This window comes from Glycine soja, chromosome 12, assembly GCF_004193775.1.
Source record: "Glycine soja cultivar W05 chromosome 12, ASM419377v2, whole genome shotgun sequence".
Lineage (NCBI taxonomy): Eukaryota > Viridiplantae > Streptophyta > Magnoliopsida > Fabales > Fabaceae > Glycine > Glycine soja.
This window is the reverse complement of record NC_041013.1, coordinates 14,396,080-14,419,739: the sequence shown is the minus strand read 5'-3', so window position 1 is coordinate 14,419,739 and position 23,660 is coordinate 14,396,080. Positions and strand designations below refer to the sequence as shown.

The 23,660-nt window shown below is 33.0% G+C and overlaps 2 protein-coding genes across 2 annotated transcripts; both read right to left on the bottom strand.

Annotated features, from left to right (window-relative positions):
• Nucleotides 1-4,270: 4,270 nt before the first annotated feature.
• On the bottom strand, nt 4,271-13,497 carry LOC114380199 (50S ribosomal protein L1-like). Its single transcript, XM_028339168.1, has 10 exons — nt 12,782-13,497; nt 10,779-10,856; nt 9,955-9,996; nt 9,785-9,887; nt 9,367-9,434; nt 9,206-9,250; nt 9,001-9,108; nt 8,819-8,906; nt 8,495-8,541; nt 4,271-4,627 (listed from the first exon to the last, which is right to left on the bottom strand). The coding sequence occupies exons 1-10, from the start codon at nt 13,349-13,351 to the stop codon at nt 4,550-4,552; spliced, it is 1,227 nt and encodes a 408-aa protein (XP_028194969.1). The 5' UTR covers nt 13,352-13,497; the 3' UTR covers nt 4,271-4,549.
• A 1,365-nt stretch (nt 13,498-14,862) lies between these two features.
• LOC114380036 (sec1 family domain-containing protein MIP3-like) lies at nt 14,863-22,784 on the bottom strand. The gene is made up of 7 exons (XM_028338938.1): nt 22,466-22,784; nt 21,383-21,526; nt 19,271-19,420; nt 17,696-18,184; nt 15,717-17,240; nt 15,526-15,594; nt 14,863-15,331 (listed from the first exon to the last, which is right to left on the bottom strand). Exons 1-7 carry the CDS (start codon nt 22,511-22,513, stop codon nt 15,203-15,205), a joined length of 2,553 nt encoding a protein of 850 aa, XP_028194739.1. The 5' UTR covers nt 22,514-22,784; the 3' UTR covers nt 14,863-15,202.
• Between the last annotated feature and the right edge of the window lie 876 nt (nt 22,785-23,660).

Here is a 23,660-nt window from a genome sequence, read left to right as displayed (position 1 = left end):
TTACATCTGATTTAAAATTATTATTAGACCAAGATGGAGATGGTTGGAAGATGGAATAGACGACATTAAAAGAGATGATTAGACGACAGTGCTCTGTATGGTTCAGTCTAGTTCTTTATGTTGAAATTTATCTTTTGTCCAATGGAACGTCCAAGGGAGTCTATCAATGTATCATCCAGCCTGTTTAGTTAGTCTGTTAGATGATTTATTAACAATTTTCTATGATGTAAATGTTTTATTCTTTCTTCTGAATCAATCTTCAATGTAGTTTTATTCTGTTTAATGTAACAAAACTTTCATTGTTGTATTATCTATTTTCTCCCTCTATCATATGCTTCTCTATCTGTTTTTTAATTTTTCAGTCTTAAATCAAATAGGACACAAATCTTTATCTATTATGCGAATCAATGTCGGTTATTCTCTCCCACACATAGTAACCTAGAGATCGACATCTTAATCATATCTTAAAAACACTCGTTTTCATTTAGTCTAGATAGATTGACTTTGTAGAACGTTTAGGGAGCGGTATAGTTTATATGTGAGAATTTTGTTTCCGGAAATGCGGATCCAATTTGATTAGATTGAATTGGTTTAGTCAAAGACATAGTTGGCATAAACAGTTGCCTTAAAAGTTTGCTGCGTCCTTTTGCTTTTATCATCAATAACTTGATTTGATGAGAATTGCATTATCCACGTTCTTTGAATTTAGTCGTGACCCGACAAAGGAATTGATGAAAATTTAATTATTTGATTCTATATATCTTATATTTTATTTTAAAATAATTGCCATTACAAAATTAAACACAAGAAAAAAAAAGACTTAAAGTTAAATAGGTTTTTTTAGTCTTTTAAAGGTTTTTTAGTCGATTAATTTTTTTTAGTATTTATTATCAAGTAATAACGTTAATTAATAATATAATAATCACGTTTGCAATTCATTGACTTATTAAATTGTAATTTTAAATATTTCATCAGTCTGAAATCAATTATTTCATGAAGATTTAAAAACACATTTTATTAGTAAAAAAATACACATAATTATCATATAAGACTCTTTGATCTTACAAGTTAATGAACAATCAGTATTATTGCGTTGTTATTGATATATGATACAGACTGAAACAAAAAATAATCTTTACGAAATAAAATCAAAAGAGAAATCTTTAAAGAAATAAAATAATTTTATTTTATTTTATAGGGACTAAGATTATTTAAGCCAAAAAAAATATCAGAGATTTTTTTTGGCTACAAAATAAATGTATCTTTTGATATTTTTTTAGGCTACAAAATACATGTATCTTTTAAGGGGCAGTATTTTTGTTTAAGTTTAGACTACTAGTCTATATACGATATATTGCTGAGTTTTTTTTTTTTAAATAAAGCATAACTTTTTTTTACAGAAAAAATAAAATATAACTGTTCCTTGCCCTATTAGTTTTTTTAACAACCCTTGCCCTATTAGTTAATATGAAAAAAATGAATAAAGTTAGAAAAAATAATATTTCCTTAAATTTTTCAACCATAAATAAAATGAAACAAATTACAGATTCCAAGGTGATAAGTATTAATTTTTTTTTAAAAAAAAGGATATATTTTTTTTATATGCAATAAGGGTATATTTCACAAACAAAAACTAACTCTTTCAAATTATAGAAATTAATCACCAAAAAAAAAAAAGATTTATCGTTCTTAATAAAATCTTTCTTATATACATTACTAAAAATTAAAGTCTGATTAACATGTTTGAAGAATTCAATTATTTATCAACTGTCTCTAGACTTTAATAAAAGATTACATGATTTGACAAAAAACTTTCAACCCCGATTATAGTGGTTGATAATAAAGCAATATGTAGCACTTGGATAAGGATACGTCATGGTCGTGGCTCCCATGCATGCCTGGGATTAATTAATGACTTTGAAGATTTGGTTTAATGACAAAAAGAAAAAGGTATATACTACTCACAGAAAAAATAAAAATCTTATCATGCTTTGCTCCCTTGGATATTTTTATTAAATAAAAATAATCTTTTTAATATAAATATTATGGTTTTATGATGCCAAATAGGAAAATACTATAAGCTTAAAATATATATCATAAGTATTTTATTCTGGAAACAATCCTACACAAATTGAATAAAATTAGTATAAGTGATAAGTTTTTTCTTTCTAATTTTTAATATAATTGTGTAGTTAAATTAAAACAATTTTATATTAATTAATCTATCGACTGAATAATATATTATTACACTATATAATAATAATAATAATAATAATAATAATAATAATAATAATAATAATAATAATAATAATAATAATAATAATAATAATAATATGATACGTTAATCGTATACAAATCATGAAAACAAGTTCAATGATTGACATTTTCTTTTTTCTGTTGGTATATATTATTTTCTTAGGGAACACATGAACTTGTCAGCGGCCAAAAGCGATAAATTAACAATTGAAATTTGAAACATGCGTGGATCCTCCTCATTGACTTACGTTAATCCGAAATGGGATTTAATATTTAAGATTCTCATACATTTTTCATGAGATTTCACCGATCACATATATTTGCGTATTTAAACAAGCATTATAGTTAACTATCATCTGCATGGTTGTGAATCATGATATGCTTAGTTGAGTACCAAAGGTAGAATAGTCTCCTTCCGCGTTTTATTCGGTCGCGGACCTTTAATCAGTAATAGTCACGTTGACTAACAACATGAAGCTTGCAGAGAAAAAGGTATGCACCAACCAAAAATTGGAGGGAAATAATCGATTCAGTATAAAATCATTAATGGGACGATGCCGAAATACAATAAGGTGGCGTTATTGAAATTGAATTGGGTACTTTTTGCGAATATTTTTCTTTGCCATTTGCCTTGAGGAATTCAATAATTGAATTTTTAGAACCGTAATTGCTGCATGTAGGAGTGGGGCATGGACTTGGTGCTGGGTATTTTTTCCTCATTTTTATTAAAAAATAAAATCAATTTTTGAAATTAAAAGTCAACCACTACAACAAGTCTCTTAAAACATCTTTAGTATCAGATCTTGAGTAAAGATTTTAACCTCAAGATCTAGTATTGTATAAATCTTACAATAAAAGTGTTGCAGAGATCTCTAAGGTGGAAAATGTGTTCTTGCATAATAACTCTAAAGATATCTGCATGAACTTAAAAAAATATAAAAATTACTTAAAAAAACCAAACCCATGGGAAGGGAGAGGACAAAAGAAAGAAGAGGATGGAGAAAAAATTGAAAAAAAGAGGGAAAGTGAACCTTGGAAAAAGGAAGAAGTGGGATGTTGGGAAAGAAAAAAGTGATCACTATGTACAAAGTCATGTTCGAAAAATTAAACGAACGAAACGTGAACAGTCAGAAAGAATTGAAAAGCACACTACAACGGATCTAAAAAAAATCAATTTTCTTATTTTTTAATATTTATAAAAAAATTCAATGTTGCATGAAATTAATTATATTTAATTTAATAAATAATTAAATAAAATATTTAAAAGTAAGATTCATGTGAGACTTATAAAAAATTATCTAAAATCTCAAAATGAGATCTACCACTACAAAAATAAAACAGATCTTAAGAGATCTTTAATCTTAACATGACACTTAAAATCTACCAAAATAATCTAAAATCTCATTTTGTGATCTACCTTACTCTTACAATCTTATTTCACGGAGCTTGTTTTGCAACCTAATATAACAAGTCTCTTAAATTAATCTTATCTTTTTTTTTTTTTATATATATATCAAATTAGTCTTATTCTACCTAGCTTGTTTTGCGACCTAATCTTACCATCAACCCACTTTGATAGTTTCAACTCTTGAGCATGTCTGACTCAAACGCTTCAGTACTAACAAAACATACAATCAACAATAAAAATTGATTAGATGTATTTGCATTTATATATATTCATCTCATGATCAAATTCTAGAAATATCTATCAGTAATTACATGCAAGTGAATCAACATTCTTCACTTGTTAATTGTTAGTCAATTATTTTCTTTGCATAATTCTTTTTAAAAATTGTTTAAAATCAATGACAATCGTTTTCCATAAATTATTTAAAAATAAAAAATAAAACTTCACGAGTGTTTAAAAAATCACATGCACTGACCACTGCAAATTATATACGCAAAGAAGCAACCCCAAAAAGCATTGGCATATACATTTTAACACATCAACCCCAAAAGATCATTGTCATATAAAATCAGTTTGCAGGTGATCAGTAAACAATAAACCATTAAATCCAGATATCAAAAGGTTAGTATCTATTGCTTTAAAATAATAAACTTAGTAATGGCATAATTTTCTGTGGTGCAATGAGGAACATGATACACCATTAAGGTGACCAGAAAATTCAACAAGCTTACACAAAAAAATGTCAAAACTTTCGCTTATTGCCACATATATCACTAAACAAAGCTTACATAATCAATGACAATGAACAAAAACCTACGACAACAACATATGTTCATCTAAGCTTGGATTCATGTTGAAAGCCCACATTTGCCATATCCACATGATTCATACCACATGCATTTTCTTGTAGTTATCTGCTGCTTTGGATATTGATTGTATTGATACAGGTAATCCTGGGCCCATCTGCATCAATACGATAGAACCAAATAACTTGAAACGTTACAAGAGTGAGACATAATGCACCATACTGCAATTAATGATATTAGCAAATTTAAGTCTTCGCTTCTCCCATTTTACAACTCCCTCCCTTTTGTTTCACTTGCCCTGTCATTGCTCACTCTTAATAAATAATAATCTCAAACAAGATTACGCTTAAGTTAACTGCTTATCCCGACCCTATTCTTCACATTTTCTTAATAATCTCAAACAAGATTAAACTATACCTTTTTTCTACACAGCTTATATTCTTATGTATCCCTTCATCCTATACCATGTGTTATTCATATAGTCTATCAGATGCTATAAATCAGAGCAACTACATGCATCCTGAACGAGCCAACAATGAGAGACTCATAAATGACTTGGGAGAAACAATTTACAAATCAAATTCCATGATGTTATATTCACATGCAATATTAACAACTAAGCCGTAGTAGGTGGAGATGATGTTAAATTCCATGATTCATTTTTACAAAAATGAAACCCGATCAATGATCATCATTATCACATTGATTATATTAAATTAAGAGAATAAGAGAATTATGCTTGCATGATTCTTCTTCAATGATTCAAGAATTTACACTGATGTGATTATACCCAAAGCTCATCCAAGGTAAAGTTAATAAAAAAAAAAAAAAAATCTGCCTATCCTATTATCCACCCTACCTTGAAATAATATTAATAAGGAATAAAAGTAACTAGACCATAAAAGATTGTAGTGAGAAGTTCATTCCTTTTGCCAATATGAGATACTTAGTGCACAAGGTGGCAACAAGAAAAACACAGCCATCATTTTCTAAATTCATGATTCCTCACAAGTATTGAATAGACTGATGTCAAGAAGACATCAGAAAAAAGGTGTATCATTTATGTTCATATATTCTACAGATATATAAAAGACCAAAACATGGTTGCAATTATGTATTTTGTGTGCTTTATTATCAGTGTACTTTTTACTCTTTTTCTCCCTTTTTGTACTTGTTGACCCTTGGTCTGTATATATATAAAATGTCTTCAGCCGAGCGAATAACTCAGTTAAGTATTATCCCCAAATATTGTGTCTCAACTTGGTATCAGAGCGGGTCAATCCCGCTCTGTGCTTCCGTCAACTATTTGTCACAAGCGCCACGGTCTGCCATCACCGGTCTTTTCACTGATGACACCTAGATCTGGTGCGTTTTCCGAATCGCGATTGACCCCTGCAAGTTTCGAGGTCAGAATCCTGCTCACGCTCTCAAGCATCACTTCTTCACATGACCCAGTCAGACACGTTCTGTCCACACGTTGGTCTCCGATGATCGGAAAGTCACTTGACCACCACAGAACGGTTTTTCGACACTTCCTGGACCCATTCCAAGCCTTTTTCTTATTTTGTTGCCCACATTCGAGTAGTGGGTCAGTTCTCTCAAAGGTTTCATCCCGGTTTTTCATTGTGGTCCTAGTTAGTTTTGGTCCTCTTTTCTTCAGATATGACTTATTTTGGAAACCGAGTAAGAAATGGAAGTTGTGGCCGCCCTTGGTGTTCACATTGTAAAAGGAAAGGTCATACTCAACTATCCTATTAGAACTTGCATGGCTTCCCTTAGAAAACAACAAATGTCTCCAAGGAAGGAATTTCTAAACGACTGTTATCTGAAGCTGAGTATCAGGAATATCTTTGGTTGAAGTCCAACAGCCAGACCCAATCATCTTCAACCTCTAGTTTTTCAATTGCTTGATTTTCTCAATACATGTACAGTCAAGGTCCATGGGTGATTGATTCAGGTGCTTCTGACCATATTTCTGGTAATGCCTCTTTGTTTACCTCTATGTCTTCCCAAAAATTCCCTCACCTCATAACCTTAGCCAATGACTCCAAGGTAGGTTCCAAAGGTGTTGGTCAAATTCCACTACCTTCTTCCTTAAACTTAGAATCTGTCCTTTTTGTTCCTAATTGTCCCTTTAATCTAATCTCTCTAAGTCAATTAACCAAGTCTCTAAATTGTTCTGTAACATTCTGTGCTGATTCTTTTGTTATACAGGAACATGGTACAAGACGAACAATTGGAGTAGGACATAAATCAAGAGGACTCTACTATCTAGAAACTAATTCCTCTGTCCTGTTTGGCAACCCCATCTCCCAAACTTATTCGTGATCACTTAGGTCATCCAAATTTGTCAAAGTTGAACCAAATGGTTCCTAGTCTTGGTAAATTACAAGCGTTAGAATGTGAATCATGTCAATTAGGTAAACATGTTAGGTCTTCCTTTCCTAAGCAAACTGAAACAAGATGTAATTCTCCTTTTTCCACTATTCATTTAGATATTTGGGATCCAAGTTGTGTCACATCCTTTGGATTCAGATATTGTCACCTTTATTGATGAGTATTCTTGGTGTACTTGGGTTTATTTGATGAAAGATAGATCTGAACTTTCACCTATCTTTGTATCCTTCCTCAATGAAATCAAGAACCAATTTGGTAAAATAATTGAAGTCCTCAAGAATGACAATGCTAAAGAATACTTTTCTTCTGCTCTCTCTTCCTTTTTATCCTCACAAGGCATTTTGCAACAATCTACTTGCTCCATACACCACAACAAAATGGAATAGCAGAAAGGAAAAATAGACATCTAGTTGAGACTGCATACACCTTATTGCTTAATGCAAATGTCCCTGTTCATCATTAGGGTGATGCAGTTCTCACTACTTGTTTTCTAATAAACAAAATGCCTTCTTCCACACTTGATAATAGAATTCCCCTTCCCATTATCTCTCCACATGAACCTTTATATCATGTTTCTCCTCGTGTATTTGGTTGCACTTGTTTTGTCCATGATGTTACTCCAGGTTTGGACAAGCTCACTGCAAAGGCAATCAAATGTGTTTTTCTTGGGTATTCTCATCTTCAGAAAGGGTATAGGTGTTATTCTTCAGCTACTAGAAGGTACTACATGTCTGTTGATGTTATCTTTTTTGAAGATATCCCCTTCTTCTCATCATCCATTCAAGATTTCAACTCTATCCAATAGGTCTTACCTATCTCATCCTTCAGTCTAGTTGTGTCTTCTACCTATAAGACTTCCCACCAAGAAGAAAATTTGTCTCTCTCTCGAACCAATAGTTTAGCTGAACTATCTTCACCTCCTTCTATGGCATGCCAACACAGGATGCAAGGAACTAGTCCAACATGACATGAAGATTCTTCTGGTTCATGTCCTTTTCCATTGGCTTCCCCTACATCACATCCTTCTCCTTCATCACCTCCTCATATATTCTACAGATATATAAAAGACCAAAACATGGTTGCAATTATGTATTTTGTGTGCTTTATTATCAGTGTACAGTTTACTCTTTTTCTCCCTTTTTGTACTTGTTGACCCTTGGTCTGTATATGTATAAAATGTCTTTAGCTGAGTGAATAATTCAGTTAAGTATTATCCCCAAATATTGTCCCAACTGTTTACAATATCTAATATGCCATTTAACCAATAAATAATCATAAATAACTATCCTCCACAGAAGATTATTACCAAACAGAAGTCCTTTCTAATAATTTCCTCCTTTTTCTCTGTCATAATGGAGTGTTTTGATAGTTAAAACTTGTCCCCTAAACTAATTTTTGCCAGCAAACTGTTTACAGATGTTCCATCATTTCAAAATTCAATGTCCATTAACATCTTTCTGTTTTTCGAAGAGAATAAGAATAGGGGAGGAAGGAGGAATTGTATGTACACCTAAAGTTTGTTTTAGTATCATTAATGTGAAATGCAAGAATAAAATGGTAACTTTCAATCTTAAATACATTTAATGGACATAAAAGAATGAAACAAGAATGAGATGTAAGAGCTTACCGTGCTGCTTACATGGACAGACAGCACATACCCAGCATATTTGGAAGCTAACAACAAAGAAGAGAATTGTAAGATAATAGAAGTAACCTTAGCACATAAAATTTGTGATCATGGTACACCAAGTGAAAGGGGAAATTGAGCCCCCAAAATTGCACCTCCAAAGCTTTTGTTGTAAATAAGATTTCGTGTTATGGCATTTGTTGTAAATATAGGTCGAGGGGGAGGGGAGGGGAAGGGAGGGAAGGTTATCAGCTGTGATCTGACATTTCATCTATTTTTTTCTCCAAACAGAGAGGAGAGCATAAGGATTTGTGTGCTACTTACTCTTCTTTAAGCCAGCAGGCTTTGCAAGCAATACAGCATTCATAAACGCACTAATATTCTCCCGTAAAGCCTCCTCTTTGTAGCTTACCTGTGGATATTATTGAAAGCATAGAACATCTCATGCAACACACTTATTACTTTTAATGAAGTCTATAAAGAGTTGGAAGGGAACACCCCGGTACCTTTCCAAGTCCCACATGCAAAATTGATTTACTTTCCATTTTAAACTCTACACGGCCTTGTCTTAGCTCTTTCAACTGCCCAGCAATATCACTAGTAAGAGTACCTAGCTGTAAAACATAAATGCAACCAAACAAGAGTTACATACAATCCACTTATGCCCAGACTTCAAAATTAAAAAATGCCAACAAATGTTGATAAACTAACCTTCTTATCTGGCATCAGTCTTCGCTTTCTAAGATATTGTGCTATCTGCATAAAAGTTCATATAAGCTTTAGAAGATAAAACTATTAATCTGATAAAAAAAACTATTAATTCAGATGATTTTACAAGTATAAGACTATTCAAGTAAAAAATAAAAAAATACCTTTCCAAGATGAGGTGCCATTCCAGGAGTTGAGAAGCATTTGTCAACTTTAAGCTTATTTTTACCACCTATAAGTGTATATATATATATATATTAGATAAGGATAATGTAGTTTAGAAACTTTATATTCTTGGCATGAAAAGGAAAAATTATAGTTGCTAAGGCACCAAAGACATGTTTAAAATATCCCCTGCACAGTTGAGTGACACTCAAAGTGTCTCTTGAGCACATTAACAACAAAACTAATGTCACAGAAGGAGACGAATATGCAGCTAACAAAATAAGAAAAGCAAGAATAAAACCAAGAAGGCAAGGGGCAATATGCATATGCACCTTTGCTTTTCACAAATTTTAGTAGGGGGAAAATCTATAAAAATGATGTACAAAATTACTTGGGAGAAAGAGATCAGTTCATTACTAGCAATCTCCTCAATAAGCTCTTTACCACCAACTATATCAGCTCCTGCAGCTTTTGCTTCCTCTGCCTCAGCCCCTTCTGCAAAAACAGCCACACTGACGGCCTGGAAGGTATGAATAATTAGATGACAAACCTACCATTATTCCAATTGCTTAACGTTCATAATTTACCTTCGGAGCACCATGAGGCAGAATCACAGTACCACGAACTGCCTGCCAGAGTTGAAATCATTATCACCTAAAGCAAAGGATTAATGAAACAGAAAAGAACATTTTTTTTTATCCACACAGAAAAGGCATATAACAGTGATGTGGGATGTATAAGCACAAAAAGTTTACAGAAAACAAAATTACAAAATTTTGTAGATTCTGTTTGATAGTCTTTGAAGAAATTTTCCAAGATAGTTCATTCATAATAATAATAATAATAATAGTAATAATAATAATAATAATTATTATTAATTATTATTATTATTTCACAGCATAATGCTTAGGGAAGTTAAAAAAAAGCTGTGCTTTTAAAGATATTATTAAATTTATTATATATTTTTTTAAAAAAACACGTCCTCAGCAAAATTAATAATACTCAGCATGTTTCAAGAAAGAACATAGAAATGTCCATATTTGCTGAATATATCAAATAATAGGACCCATTTCTCTAACCATCAATTGAAAGCATATATAAATATATAGGATAGGTAATTTGAAGTCTTTGTAGACAGGGCAAGTCTTTGAGAACACAGGAGCTATATAGATCCAACTTCCAAGAGAATCAATTTGTTTAGCCAGCAGAAATAACTGGACATTCATCTTTGAAAAGCATATGCCACCAAGTATTAAGACTAAAGTATCACTTTATGCAACTTCTTGAACATGACAAACCCACAGAGCCTTAAGTCAGCATGTCAAATTCAAAATATATATGATGTTCAAAGAATCACTCAAGCACATAAACACATCCAAGACAGGGAAAAGGGAAAAAAATTTATACATACCATTTCTGTTCGCTTTGAATCAACACCCAATCTTATATGTGCTTCAACAGTTTCATCAAACTTTGCCTTGGCATTGGTCTGAACAATATGTAACTATATTAAATGACAGCAACTGATGGAACATTCAAGGTAAAATGCAAAGATCACTACTAAGGATATACTAATCCAATCAATAGCACCACCAGTTAGATATAATGAATATATTTAGCATATTAGATATCCTAACAATTCATTAATTTAGAGGTACTTGTTATTGAGAAAAGGGAACAGGTTAGAGAGAGTGTATGTGTCAATACTGTTGTCACAAATAATAAATATTTGAAATTAAAAACTCAACAGGGGGATGTGCTATACACAATACTTTTGTAAGTGCATACTGCATGCAAACTCATTTACAGCTATAAGTACACAAATACAGAATCACACAAAAAAAAGAAAAAAAAAGCAGCTGGTATTATTAAAATCTCATCATGATTTTTATACTCTGTAAATTGGTCTCCCTAACAAGGAGCAAAGTAGCATAAGTAAACAACACATAGTTTTCTATCTATGTATCTAAATTTTGAGGCCATAGCTTGTAGAAACTTATTGCAATAGGTACTCATTTTTTTTCCCAAGACAATCATATGTATTACATATATACCTAATAACAGACTTCAAGTAGTATTCAGTTTCAGTCCCCTAAAACAATGTGAGTGTGTGTTTGGGAAGTAGTTGAATCCAACACCAATGGGGTTGCAGATGAAAATACAACATAGTTGCTTTGAAATTTTTGCATTTGAGCATGCAATTTCTCCATTCAACGCTAATCCAAACACACCCTTTAACAGTCTCAAGATGCATTTTACAAAAAATATTAAATGAGACACAGCTTACAAACTCTTTCACCAAAGTAACAGCTTAGACATTCCGTTGAAATTACTAAGCAGGCCACAAATATCCCAGTAATTTTTATATAAATTTTGTGCCTAGATTTCTCATTGGAGGATCCAAGACTCTTTGTTTGACATATAATTTCTCATACAGTAACATATTTCTAATAACCAATAATCCCACCATGGCATTACCCAAAGCTCTAACAAAACTCCTACGCAGTATACACATATGGTCTACAAATTAAGCTAGCAAGAATTATCAGCCAAAAACAGTTAACATACAACAAAAGTCTTATTCTACTAGGGCCCTGATTGAATAAGTCTATCCATAAGTACTTATAGAAGAAGAAAAAATTAAATAAGCTTCTCTTGAATGCTAAAAATAGCTTATGCATAAGTTAAAATCAGCTTTTGGAGAAGCTACACATGTTAAAATCAACTTTTGCAGATGCTAAATTAAAGCTGATTTTTTAAACTTATGCATAAGCTATTTTTAGCATATAAGAAGCTTATTTCATTTTTGTTTTCTTTAAGCTTATCCAAGAAGAGCTACATGAATCATTTGACAATATTCAGCTTGGTTAAAGACCAAAGTTTCAGGTATATTACTTTGCACGAGTTCCCTGATTAATAGTACGTTAGTCAACATAAAATTAAAGACATAGAAATAAAATAAATTCATCATTTTACACACATCACTCTTGCACCATTAGCACCAACAACCTAATCCCATGTTCAGCCCCGGAACTAACCACTTCATTCCAGTGAACAAAAACGAGCAAGACAAGCCAACAACCAACACTGAATTCATTACCATCCCAAAGCACTTCTAAAAGAAGAAAATAAGAAGAAAACAATGAAATGGACTTCTACATAAGCTAAAATAAGCTTATGCATAAGTTAAAAATCATCTTTTAGAGAAGTTATATGAGAGAGCTTTTAAAGATCATCATCAACCTAATACTAAATTTGGTCCCTGAACTAAACGAACCACTTCATTCACTGAACAAAAACGGGCAACACAAGTCAATCGCCACCACTTCATTCATTGAAACCAAAAAACAGCACAAACTCTAAACTATCTATAATGTGAAAAATGTTCTTTCTTTTTTTTTTTTTTTTTTGCACCTTAACTTGGCGAATGGCTTCGTTCAAATCAAGCGGAGGCGGCTTCTCGTTTTTCTTGGGCTTAATCAGCAGCGGGAAAGGCACCTTCATTCTTTCATCCTCGGCGGCCTTGGCCATTCGCATCCTCATTTCATTCTCCGCCTCGATCATCCTTCTCTCGCTCTCCACCGCGTCCTCCGCCGCCACAGGCGCCCTGTCGTCGGGGAGCGGCGCCACGCCGCGCGAGGAGTACGACACCGGTGCGATCGACGGCCCGTCTTTCACGTACCGGATGTCCTCGCGCGTCCACGCGCGTTGCGAGTCCGGCGGCGGAGGGCGGTGGGATTGTGGTTCGGGTGAAGGTTCAAGTTCGGGTTGAGGTTCGGGCGGCGGGGGTTTGGGTTTGACAGGGTAGGAGACGGGTTGGATGGGGATTGGTTCGAAGGGTCTGCGGGGAGGGTTTGAGTTTGATTCGGAGGAAGAGCAGAGGGATCTGTGAGAGGAGAGAGAGATAGGAGAGTGGAAGTGAGAAGCGCGTTTGGGGAAGGAATGGCGGCGAGCTTGGGAGAGGAGAAGCTTAAGTGCCGCCATGGTGGAAGTGTGTGAGAGTGTTAGAGGGAGAGAGAGACAGAGAGGGGTTTTGGTTTTTGGGAAATGAGGTTTTGCTGGGGAAGAAGGAGGCCACGTTGGTTCGGGTTTTGAAACACCCCGAATTCTAATACGGATTGTGAAACGCGCTCGATCGGGTTAAATTCAAACATATGAATTATTTTTATAGTCTTCTAATGATAAAACTTGTATTTTTTAATCTTTAAATTTTCCAAATGTTTTTCTAATCTCTCCTTTCGTAAAAATCGCTATAAATTGGTCATTTAAATAATAAAAAATAAGTCAAGAGGACTAAAAAAATATTTTATAAATTTAAAAAACTAAATAAATACATTTTAATTTGAGTAATTAAAAAAGACAAATCTCAAATTTGAGGGATGTAGAATATATTTAAACCTTAAAATATCTATGAAGATCGGATAGACCTTAAGTAGAATTTTTCAACTTTCAATCATCGTTGGTTGATTTAAATTTAAGCTTACAAAATAAGAAAGTTAAACATTTTCGTTGGACAGGTGATACCCATTTAAAAATTAATCTTTTGTATGAAAAAAATTATATTTTAATTGTTATAATAGGCCTTTATCCATTCTATTAATTTTACAATGGGAAAAGTTTTCATATAACTTTTTATGTACAATGGTTATATTTGATATAACTAATTGGAAGTTAAAAAAATAATTGAAAGTTGAAAAGTTGGCTGATAATAAAAAATTTAAATTAACTTATTAAATTATAAGGGCTTGATGAAACTAGTTGTTAAAATAACTAAAATATATAAAATGATAAAAAAATAAAATCATGATTTATTTAAAAATAAAAAAAATAACTAAAACATTAAATAAAAAGAAAATATAAAAAGTTAAAAACTAACATTTTAAAAAATGTTACTTCAAGTAACATTTCAAACAACACAAAAAACTATTAAAAATTTTGTTTATCAAACAATCAAATAAGTTTTTTAGTTAGTAAAAAAAACTAAAAAATATCTTATAAAACATAATATATATATATATATATATATATATATATATATATATATATGCTCGTGCAGTATGCATCTATTGTTTATCTAATTCACACCATTCCGTTTTTGTTTTAATTCAACGGATATGTTTTAAAATATTTTATTATATAATTTTTCTTTTTTGATATAATTGTGTTTCCTCTTCAAAAAAAAGTAGAGAAGAAGCTGATATAATAATATTTCTCAAACATAGATTTATGGGTAGATTTGTCAACCTAAAAGTTAAAACACATACTATATGGTCCATCATTTTTTTACTGAATTAAACCACGTAGCAAACCGTGTCCACATCATGTCTTATGCTGTAACAGTGAGAACAAAATGAAAGTAAGACTCGACACTGTCTAGACACATTCAATTTTGGCCAAGATATACATAGTATGTATGGTTTCCAGTCCAACTTGTTGAACATGAATTTCAAGAAGTTGGATCATGAATTTCTAGACTAAATCCAATAGTCTACCGCTTACTAAACACAAAAGAAAGGGTGGTTATGTTTTTGCTAACTTCATTTGACATCAACTTCTGTTTGTAACAGATATCCAAACATGCACATACTCGTATCGAAAGTATATTGGACAATAATCATGCGCTTGCCCTTCTGGAGTATCCATTCATGCTTCCATGAATGGCCACCCATCCAAATTCTTGAACTGTGATTTATATTTTTGAAAGCCAATTTTGACTGCAGAAAAAAGTTATTATTTTCTCTATTTGAACTGCCTATTCAACAGTTAAAGTTACAACGTACAGGAAAACCAATTCAATTTAATTTCTATCTCCTATTTTTCTAATTGATGAACGAATTAAATGTAACTCGAGTCCCCTAACAGTAAGTCGAGCATGTCATTGGAAGTGAGGAGAGTTGTTCCACCAACAAGCAACTCTATATCAGGTCTTCCACTTTCACCCAATGCCTTATGAGCTTCACGCACCTATGTGACAGTGACAGAAATCAAGGAGCGTGTTTTAAATTAAACACAGAAGGTTATGTATACAGAAAAAAGACAACCAATGTCTCATCATTTGTAAAACATGCATCATGTTTATAAAACTTTCATGGCAATACCATGTCCATATTGTTATTCACAGACAAAGGGAGAGGAAACAAAGGTAATCAGAATTTCACCTCGAGTCCATTAATGCCCCCAATAACAAACACCAAAATGACATTTTGATCGGCAAGACTTGGTTTGGCCTGCAGCATTCGTAATGAGAGGAAGAATAGACCAAAGGATAAAAAAGAAATTATTAGCATATTTGAACTGGACTACTGAAGCAATGTCCTGCATAGCCAGAGGTTAAGAAACCATAATTTACCTGACCAAGGCCAAATCTTCCAAACCCACTTTTAAACAAGCGCCCCACAGTGGAAGAATGATATTCTAACCCAGGCACATCGTACTTGCCCAACACCCTTGTTAGTAGCTTATAAAGTAATCCTTTTCTATCCTCATCAAAATTAGCTTCCGTAGTCAATGATCCATCCCTCAATGGTATATTCTTTCTTTTCAGATCAGATAACTTATGAAGAAATTTGAAAAAGTTATCCACCCTATCACGCAACTCCAACTTCAGTTGCACGTCACCATACACTTTTTCATTTTTATTGTCACCATCACCATCTTCGTCACCCCATTTACCCCACTGATCATCATCAAAATCATCAATATCTAATTTTGAAGGTTCTTCAGCTGTTTCCTCTGATTTTGATTTGCTTACATTAGTTTCAAGATCTTCCCTTAGTCCATGTAGAAACTTGAGATTTGCTACTGATGGATTTTCAAGAAGAGCATCTACAACAGCTTCCTTTAACAAATGTTCCTCTTGCCAAGAAAATGGCCCATCAGAACCAGATGTTGGAAAATTCTCACCAGCCAATATATATCCAATGATCATCAACAGCAAAGCATCTTGCAAAGAAAGTAACCCCTTTGAGATCTCCCTTTTCCCTTCATTTACATGTGATCCCAAAAAAGCAGTCTTATTGATGAGATCACCAATTTGAATGGCAAGACTTTGACTTGTTTCTCCAGAACTAACACCCAGAATTTTCTCTGCACTGCTAAATGCATCCCATTTAGCATAATTTGATTCCTCAAGGGCAAACAATGTGGCTGAAGCTAATTGGATAATTCCTTTGTTCCTTAGCAAAGACGATTGGCTCCTGGACAAAGCTTTGATCATAGCTTGCAACTCTGGCTTTGTAACAAGACCAGGACGAGACTTCACATTCACAGTAACATTTTCCCTGCGCAGAGTTTCTTGTAGCCATTTCTTGACCAGTAGGGCCCCATCTTTTGTTTTTCTATCTAGAATAGCCTCCAATAATGGCATTCCACGGAAATTTTCCGAGGAGACAAAGGACCCAGTAAGTATCTCTACATCAGACTGACTAGGCTTGTCATGAATTTTCTGGCTTAGGTTAATCAAGCCTTCAATCTGAGAATCAGAATTACCAGAATTCCAACCACACAAAAAAGCTTCAACAGTTTCTAAAAGTCGAAAATTGTCTATTTGCCAATCTTCCTCATCCAGGATCTTTGCAAGTGGTATCTGAACATCTAAAGGAGCACGGTGCAGGTAGGAAGAACTAAGTTTGAGTTGGCTTCCTGAACCATGGGAAAATGTTCTATTTCTATGGGGCAAAGAAGAAAACATACGGTCAACAAGTGAGTCCCCATGACAGCAAGGAGTGAGAAGATCAAGTGTACGATCAATGAGTAACAGCCCTGCTGATCGTTTACGGCGACCTACGTCATAAAGACTTGACATGTCTGTCAATATTTTTCCCACAGTTTTTGATATATCACCAAGGGAGAAAATTTCCATTTTCAAGTCCATCTATATCTTAAACAAAAAGAATTAATGGTCAAAGAAACAAATTAAAGAAGAAACAAAAAAAAAAACAAAAGGTATTGTCACTACTGGAAAATCAGATATACTCTCAATAAAACAACAAAGCCTCTCCCCCCTTAAGTGGGGTTGGCTACATGCATCAAACAACACTATTGTGTTTTCATTAAATACCATGTTTTTGCTAAGGACATTCAGAGAAAGATCTATTTAATAGGGAACACTCTTACTAGCAAAGTTTTATTCAAGTAAATCTTTTTCAAAATGGAATTATGTGCACCCTAGTAAAACAGTATGATTTTGCATGCAGCAGTTCTATCAGAGATCTATTTTGATGTTCGAGATTGAACACTGACATTCTGAGAAATTAAAAAAATAATCCTGAAAAAAAATCACCAGAAATATGCACACATTTCAGCTAAAGAATGCATGTCACTTGTTACCTTGGCAGCCAAATGGTAGAGAAAGTGTGCCGTAAGAGTAGCTCCAGGAGGCACATCATCAGCATCAGAGAGCAAGCCAGTACTTAAGGGAGGCAAACCAGGACTAATAGAATCTTCATGCTCAGCTGATAAGTATGCTTCAGCCACCAACCCTTCTGAAGGTAGGACAAATACTCGTGGTGAAATGGGACATAAAATCATGGGAAAATGATGAACAGAAACAACCAATTTCTGCACAGCATCTTCTATGCAGTCTAATTGATTGTGCTCGTAAAAATCTCTTCCACTAGAACTAGCTTCAAGATTAAGAACATCCTCTCCGCTGGAAGGAAACTCTGAACGTCCTCCATCTTCAAAGTTATGTTTTGCCTGTCCAGGTTTTGTCCATGATTTCTTAACTAGTTCTTCATAATCTTGAACCAGTAAGGATTCATATTCATGATATGCATCTGGCCCCAGAGGTGAATCAGGAAATGCTGAGTGTGCTGTCTGTATTTTAATTAGTATTAGAAAAACCAACAAAAAAGGATAAAAAGAAAGGCAATCATGTAGGAAATGGGTATTAGAACGAAATAACTGTAAACTTGCTACCACAATTCATATTTATAGATAAAATAATTTCATCCTTGTGTTGATCATTGGTGATAAATAATGAGTTTGTCCCTTTACTCTAGCAAAAACAACTCTACTATCCAGACTGACAATTTTAGAAGAACTGGAGAAATTATTGCTACTTAAATAAGTCACCTCATCTGCTTTTGACTTATTGATTTATTCCTAAGACATTTTATAAGTCTAAATAAACTAGAGACAGCCCAAACTGTTTTGCAATAGCTAATAACTTCTGTTTCTATTTCTACTATAACAATATTACCTTTTTTACAGCTTGAAAACCGTATCAATTTGGGCCACCACTAATACAATCAGTTTATTGCAACTTGCCAACTACCCATGTAATACTAAGATTTTCATGCTAATGAACAAACAATGAATTATGGTGCAACCATAACTCATTCTTCAAAAACTAATAGCTTATTTTACTATTGTAAGAGACAAAAAGAAAAGGAGTAAATGCGGTACAAGCCAAGTTAGTAATGTTATTGTTTAAAACTGTCACCAATGTTATGAAAAAGAAATTGATACTAAAATGACATGCTTAACACATAATAATAATAATAATAATAATAATAATAATAATAATTATTATTATTATTATTATTATTATTATTATAAAGATGATTGAGCTCCATTCCTAATTTGCATATAAAACTAATCTGTTTCTGAGAAAGCACTATGCTTTCATCCAGGTCAAGTTATTACAAAAAAAAATGTGTAGTAAGGCTTGTAAGTAGTAGCAGCTAAACTATTATTTCAGGCATCTAAAAGAATAAAAATTGACTCATTCAAATCCATAGGTAAAAGTAAAACCATATTTTTTTCAATAGATAGGTAAGCCAACATTAATGTATGAAACATGGAACAATAATACACACACACACACACACACACACAGAGAGAGAGAGAGCCAAGCATTGAAATTAGAAAAAGAGAAGAGATGTAATTACAAATAAGCACCTCTGAGATAGATGTAAATATAATGCAATGACGAACAACTTGATGTGCGCTCAGGCAACGTAAAATATACCGGTGTGCATCACTTAGTAGACTTGATGTGATAACCACAAGTTTCCTCCCAGGATCAGAATTTGAGTTCCAATCAACCACCTTGACAAGGAACCATCAATATAAGTAGATCGTGATACATGTGGCTTACCTAAAAGCAGTCTATTATAGTACAAACACATTGGAAACATGCAGAAATCTGTGCCAGCAGATGAAAAGATTACTCACACCTGGTTATATACAGCGTCAACTATAAATTTACTAAGCAGAAGGATGGAATCATGGAAAGGACAGAGAACAAATAGAGTAATGCTATCCTCCTACTACCTTTTATGGTAAGTATTTATATTTCCAACACATTAAATATATACAGGATTAAGAATTATTCAATTCTTTAACATCATTATCTGCAAACATTAAAACTTACAACTTTTGTATGTTCAAACAAGATGTATTGGAATTTCGAGAGAATAAGATAATCAGAGGTAAAGCTATAACTTTGCCTCAAGGGTGGCCTAAAACACGACTTAGTAAAAGAAAATTTAAGTTTTCACAAGCATAACATATGCAAGAAATTTAATATATTGAATTGACTATTGAGTACAAAAACAGTATAATAAAAGAAATAGATTAGATAGATAAAGTATACACACACACACACACACTATAGGAGGATCACAAAATAATCTCTATAGTAATTTAAATAAATATAAAAAAAATACGGGTGACCATGGCCCCACCAGGTCACCCCCTCCCTCTGCCTCTGCCTGAGTCTGAAGATAAGATTAAGAAAATAAGGTCTCAAGAGGAAACGTGAAATATGACCTTCCATATTTTGGCATTAAGAGTTCACATCTCTTATAGAGATAAATAATTTATGTATCATACAGGCTCCATTCAGCAAGCACGCATTATACTGGTTCCATTCACTCATAATGAAAACACTACAGCTGCAACACGTGACCATTTCTGGATTACAGTATTTTATACAATACAAGAAAATAGTTGTAAATTAAAGTAGAGAGGCTAATCTGAGGCAGTATAAGGAATCAAAGTGGTTCAAAGCCTTAAATATGCAAAAAAAGCAATCCAATCTCCTTGTATATCATTATCCTCAAAGCAACCATAATAGTTTTATGGTTAAAAGACACCATTGAACGCAGGCATTTCTCTCCATACAAATACACCATAGCCATTGAGCTGCCAAAGCCATGATTCTGCATATTAGATTATCAGACAGGACTCAATCCACCCTTCAATCAAGGTTTGAAACAAACCTTCCAACTGATGAAATGGGCTCTACTACTTTGCTTGGCTATGCAAGACTTCAAAGTATGGTAAAGGGAATGAAAGGGAATACTGGACAAGTATGTCTGAGTCAGAGTAATCCAATGACTCAAAAGACTAAGAACCCTTCCTATTATTCTAGCACTTGGAGACAGTCAGACCATTTGATCCCAAAAGGACTTGACCCATGAAATGCAGGAATACAATATCGACAAATGACAATAGGGTATTAACATGTTCCCTATAACAAGGAGAAGAGGCGCGGATGATGTTAAAATTCAAGTTGAGAAAGCCTCAGACGAGTTTACTGCCAACTCAGTGAGTAACAGTTATCTTATGATTAAATAAAGGAATTCAGGATTATTAATTTAAGAATATTTTGAGTTCTTCTGTATATAAAAAATTCAAATCAAAATTCTAAAAATTACACATATTGATAATTATAGATATCCATCATCAGACTACACTCAAACTTGACTGAAGCTGACATATGCCCTTCCTCTATTGACTGATATAACATACTTAGCAATTAATGGGCTACAAAGTTTGGCAAGAGGAAAGTATCCTTAAAGTGAAAATCCACACTCGAATCACCAGCAAATATTCATTCCATGTAAAAGCATGTGATATAATCATTTTCAAAAACAGAAAAATAGTAATATCCTCAAAAAAATTCATAAGCAAATCACTCAATGAGATGATAATCAAATCTTGGTAGCTTACTGAAAGTACAGAAAGACAACTCGAGCAACAATCTAATATGATACCAGCACTTACCAAATCAAGTGGGCACATGTTTTCCAAACTGCAAATAGCTCGTGCCCCAAGTTCAAGAAGTATTGGATATGCCGCAATAAATTGGAAACTTTCTGTAGACCCAGCATCTAAATAAACAATAGCATCTTGAATATGCTCTGATATCTGAAAAAAAAAAAAAAAAGAGCACACCAATTCATGAAAAACTTAAATGAAAAGGATCACATAGTAACAGTTGTAAGCTAGGTAATGTTTTTAGAAGAAAATTTAAATTCTTAGGCGCAGCATAAGATGCCTAACTGTAACTATAATGGCCACAAACCTACAAAAGAATAACTTCACTCAATGTTAAAGAGAAGAAAAACAAAGAGTTACTTATAAGTACAAAATAAAATAAAATAAAATTATAGATTCAAATGAAAATGAAACTCAACAGTAAATCATTCTTGAAGCTATCTTCCCTGGAGCTATACAAACATACCAAGATTACCTCTTCCAATCTCAATATCAGAAGGTGAAAACTTCTTTCCTTTTGGGACACAAATTCTAGCTAATGGAGGGTCCACTGATACAGCTCCCAAACAAGGTTTTAAAAATCAATTTGCAACCATGATTTCTGCTGCAATGTCGTGGTTTTTGGGGTCACCACAACCACCATGCAACCTCAATTGTATCAGCAATATCGAGGATAGCAACAAAACCACAAAACGCAATTTAAAACCTTGCTACCCAATTCATACCATGACTCTTAAGTTAAACTGCATTAAACTGAATCAGATTCATTGTTCTTAATCTAAAAATGGTTGCACAAGTTTTATCTAGATGTCCAGGGACACTAATGTAGACCAATATACATCCAATCTCTCCCATTGTTGAATTTGGCTAATGAAGTACAGAAAACTTCCCATTCAAAACGATACATGCAACAAAACATGTATTAAGCATTCCTTTCTTATAACTATATCCAATTGATTCTTAATTTTGCAAAATTACGAGAATTAAAATTATAATCATTGCAGACCCCAGTGGAATCATTCCACGAAAACAAAATCAGACATGAAATTGAACTTAATTGAACATTCTACTTCAGAAGGCTTGTGCTACCTGTCTTATTGAATCGATGCAGGATTTAATAACATCAACCGTAGCCATTTCCTGTTCTCTTTAGTCGCTTCAGCGGAAGATGCAAACGAAGTGACTTTCTTCGAACGCGAATCCAGAATCCCGCACGAGCGAGCGAATGTGCGTTGAATTGAGCTAAAATTTCATTCGTTTCGAACGAATAGCGCACTTTTGGAGTTTTTGAGAAAACGCGGTTTGCAATCAGAAATTACGATTAGAGGCGGGTCTTACTGCTCCTCCCTCACTCTTCCACTTCTTCCCAGTTCCCACTCCTCCCCTACCGTTCACCCACTCTGTTTTTCTTTTCTGTTTTATTTTTGTAATAAAATTAAAATATAATTTTTGTCATTAATATTGGTTTAATGACATTTTTTTCCATTATGTTTTTTAGTTGATTCACTTTACTACTAGTTTTAAAAAGTTTCATAGATTCTTTATGTTTTCAATTTATCTCATTTTGATTCTTTTTTAATTTGTTGTTATAAACTTTAATGCTTGATTAACTTTTCAAAATTTAAAATGATTTAATATCATTTTTAATTCATTATATTTTGTTTTAGTATATTATATTTTAAAAATTTTATTCTAATTTTTTATGTTTTTAAAATATATTATTTTGATCATTTTTTCAATGTTTCATTCAAAAATTTGGTGTCAGTTAGTATTTTAAATTTTATAACAGTGAGTTAACATAGTGGGCGACAAGAAATTATCACTACCTTACTTATTTAAAAAATAAAAAATTATTAAATAAATGAAAAAAAGAGATATGATATTACGAACAACAATCTTTACTCTCATGTTATTATTAATATTATTATCTTCATTCAAATTTATTGTTTAATAACGATAATAATTCTATTCCCCAATTATTTTCAATCACAATGGATAGTGGTTCATTCTTTTTACGCCGCTTCATCTCTCACTACCGACCCAAAAAGATTGTTGTCTCGCTCCCATTTCCATCTCTGCCGCAATCTCCCTATGCAATCAATTTTTTTGGTGGTTCGTTAATGTTGTTTGATATATATGTGGTGCTGCATTTTTTACCTTTTCAAATCTAAAAGAGGTTGGAGGAGATGATAATTTTTTTAATTGTTTATTTTTTTGGAAATAAAATAAAGATAGTGGTGGATTTTAGTTGTCACTATTTAAAGTTAATTATTTTAAAAAGCTT

What these genes read in the sequence shown, in the direction of transcription:
- LOC114380199 (XM_028339168.1), bottom strand. Translation starts at nt 13,351, where the DNA reads ATGGCGGCACTTAAGCTTCTCCTCTCCCAAGCTCGCCGCCATTCCTTC. An exon ending in GACTGATGCCAGATAAGAAG is followed by an intron (nt 9,109 to 9,205) that starts GTTAGTTTATCA and finishes TATGTTTTACAG; the next exon opens with CTAGGTACTCTTACTAGTGA. An exon ending in TGCATGTGGGACTTGGAAAG is followed by an intron (nt 8,907 to 9,000) that starts GTACCGGGGTGT and finishes TAATATCCACAG; the next exon opens with GTAAGCTACAAAGAGGAGGC.
- LOC114380036 (XM_028338938.1), bottom strand. Translation starts at nt 22,513, where the DNA reads ATGGCTACGGTTGATGTTATTAAATCCTGCATCGATTCAATAAGACAG. An exon ending in GCATCGATTCAATAAGACAG is followed by an intron (nt 21,527 to 22,465) that starts GTAGCACAAGCC and finishes TTTTTTTTTCAG; the next exon opens with ATATCAGAGCATATTCAAGA. An exon ending in GGGGCATTAATGGACTCGAG is followed by an intron (nt 15,332 to 15,525) that starts GTGAAATTCTGA and finishes ACTGTCACATAG; the next exon opens with GTGCGTGAAGCTCATAAGGC.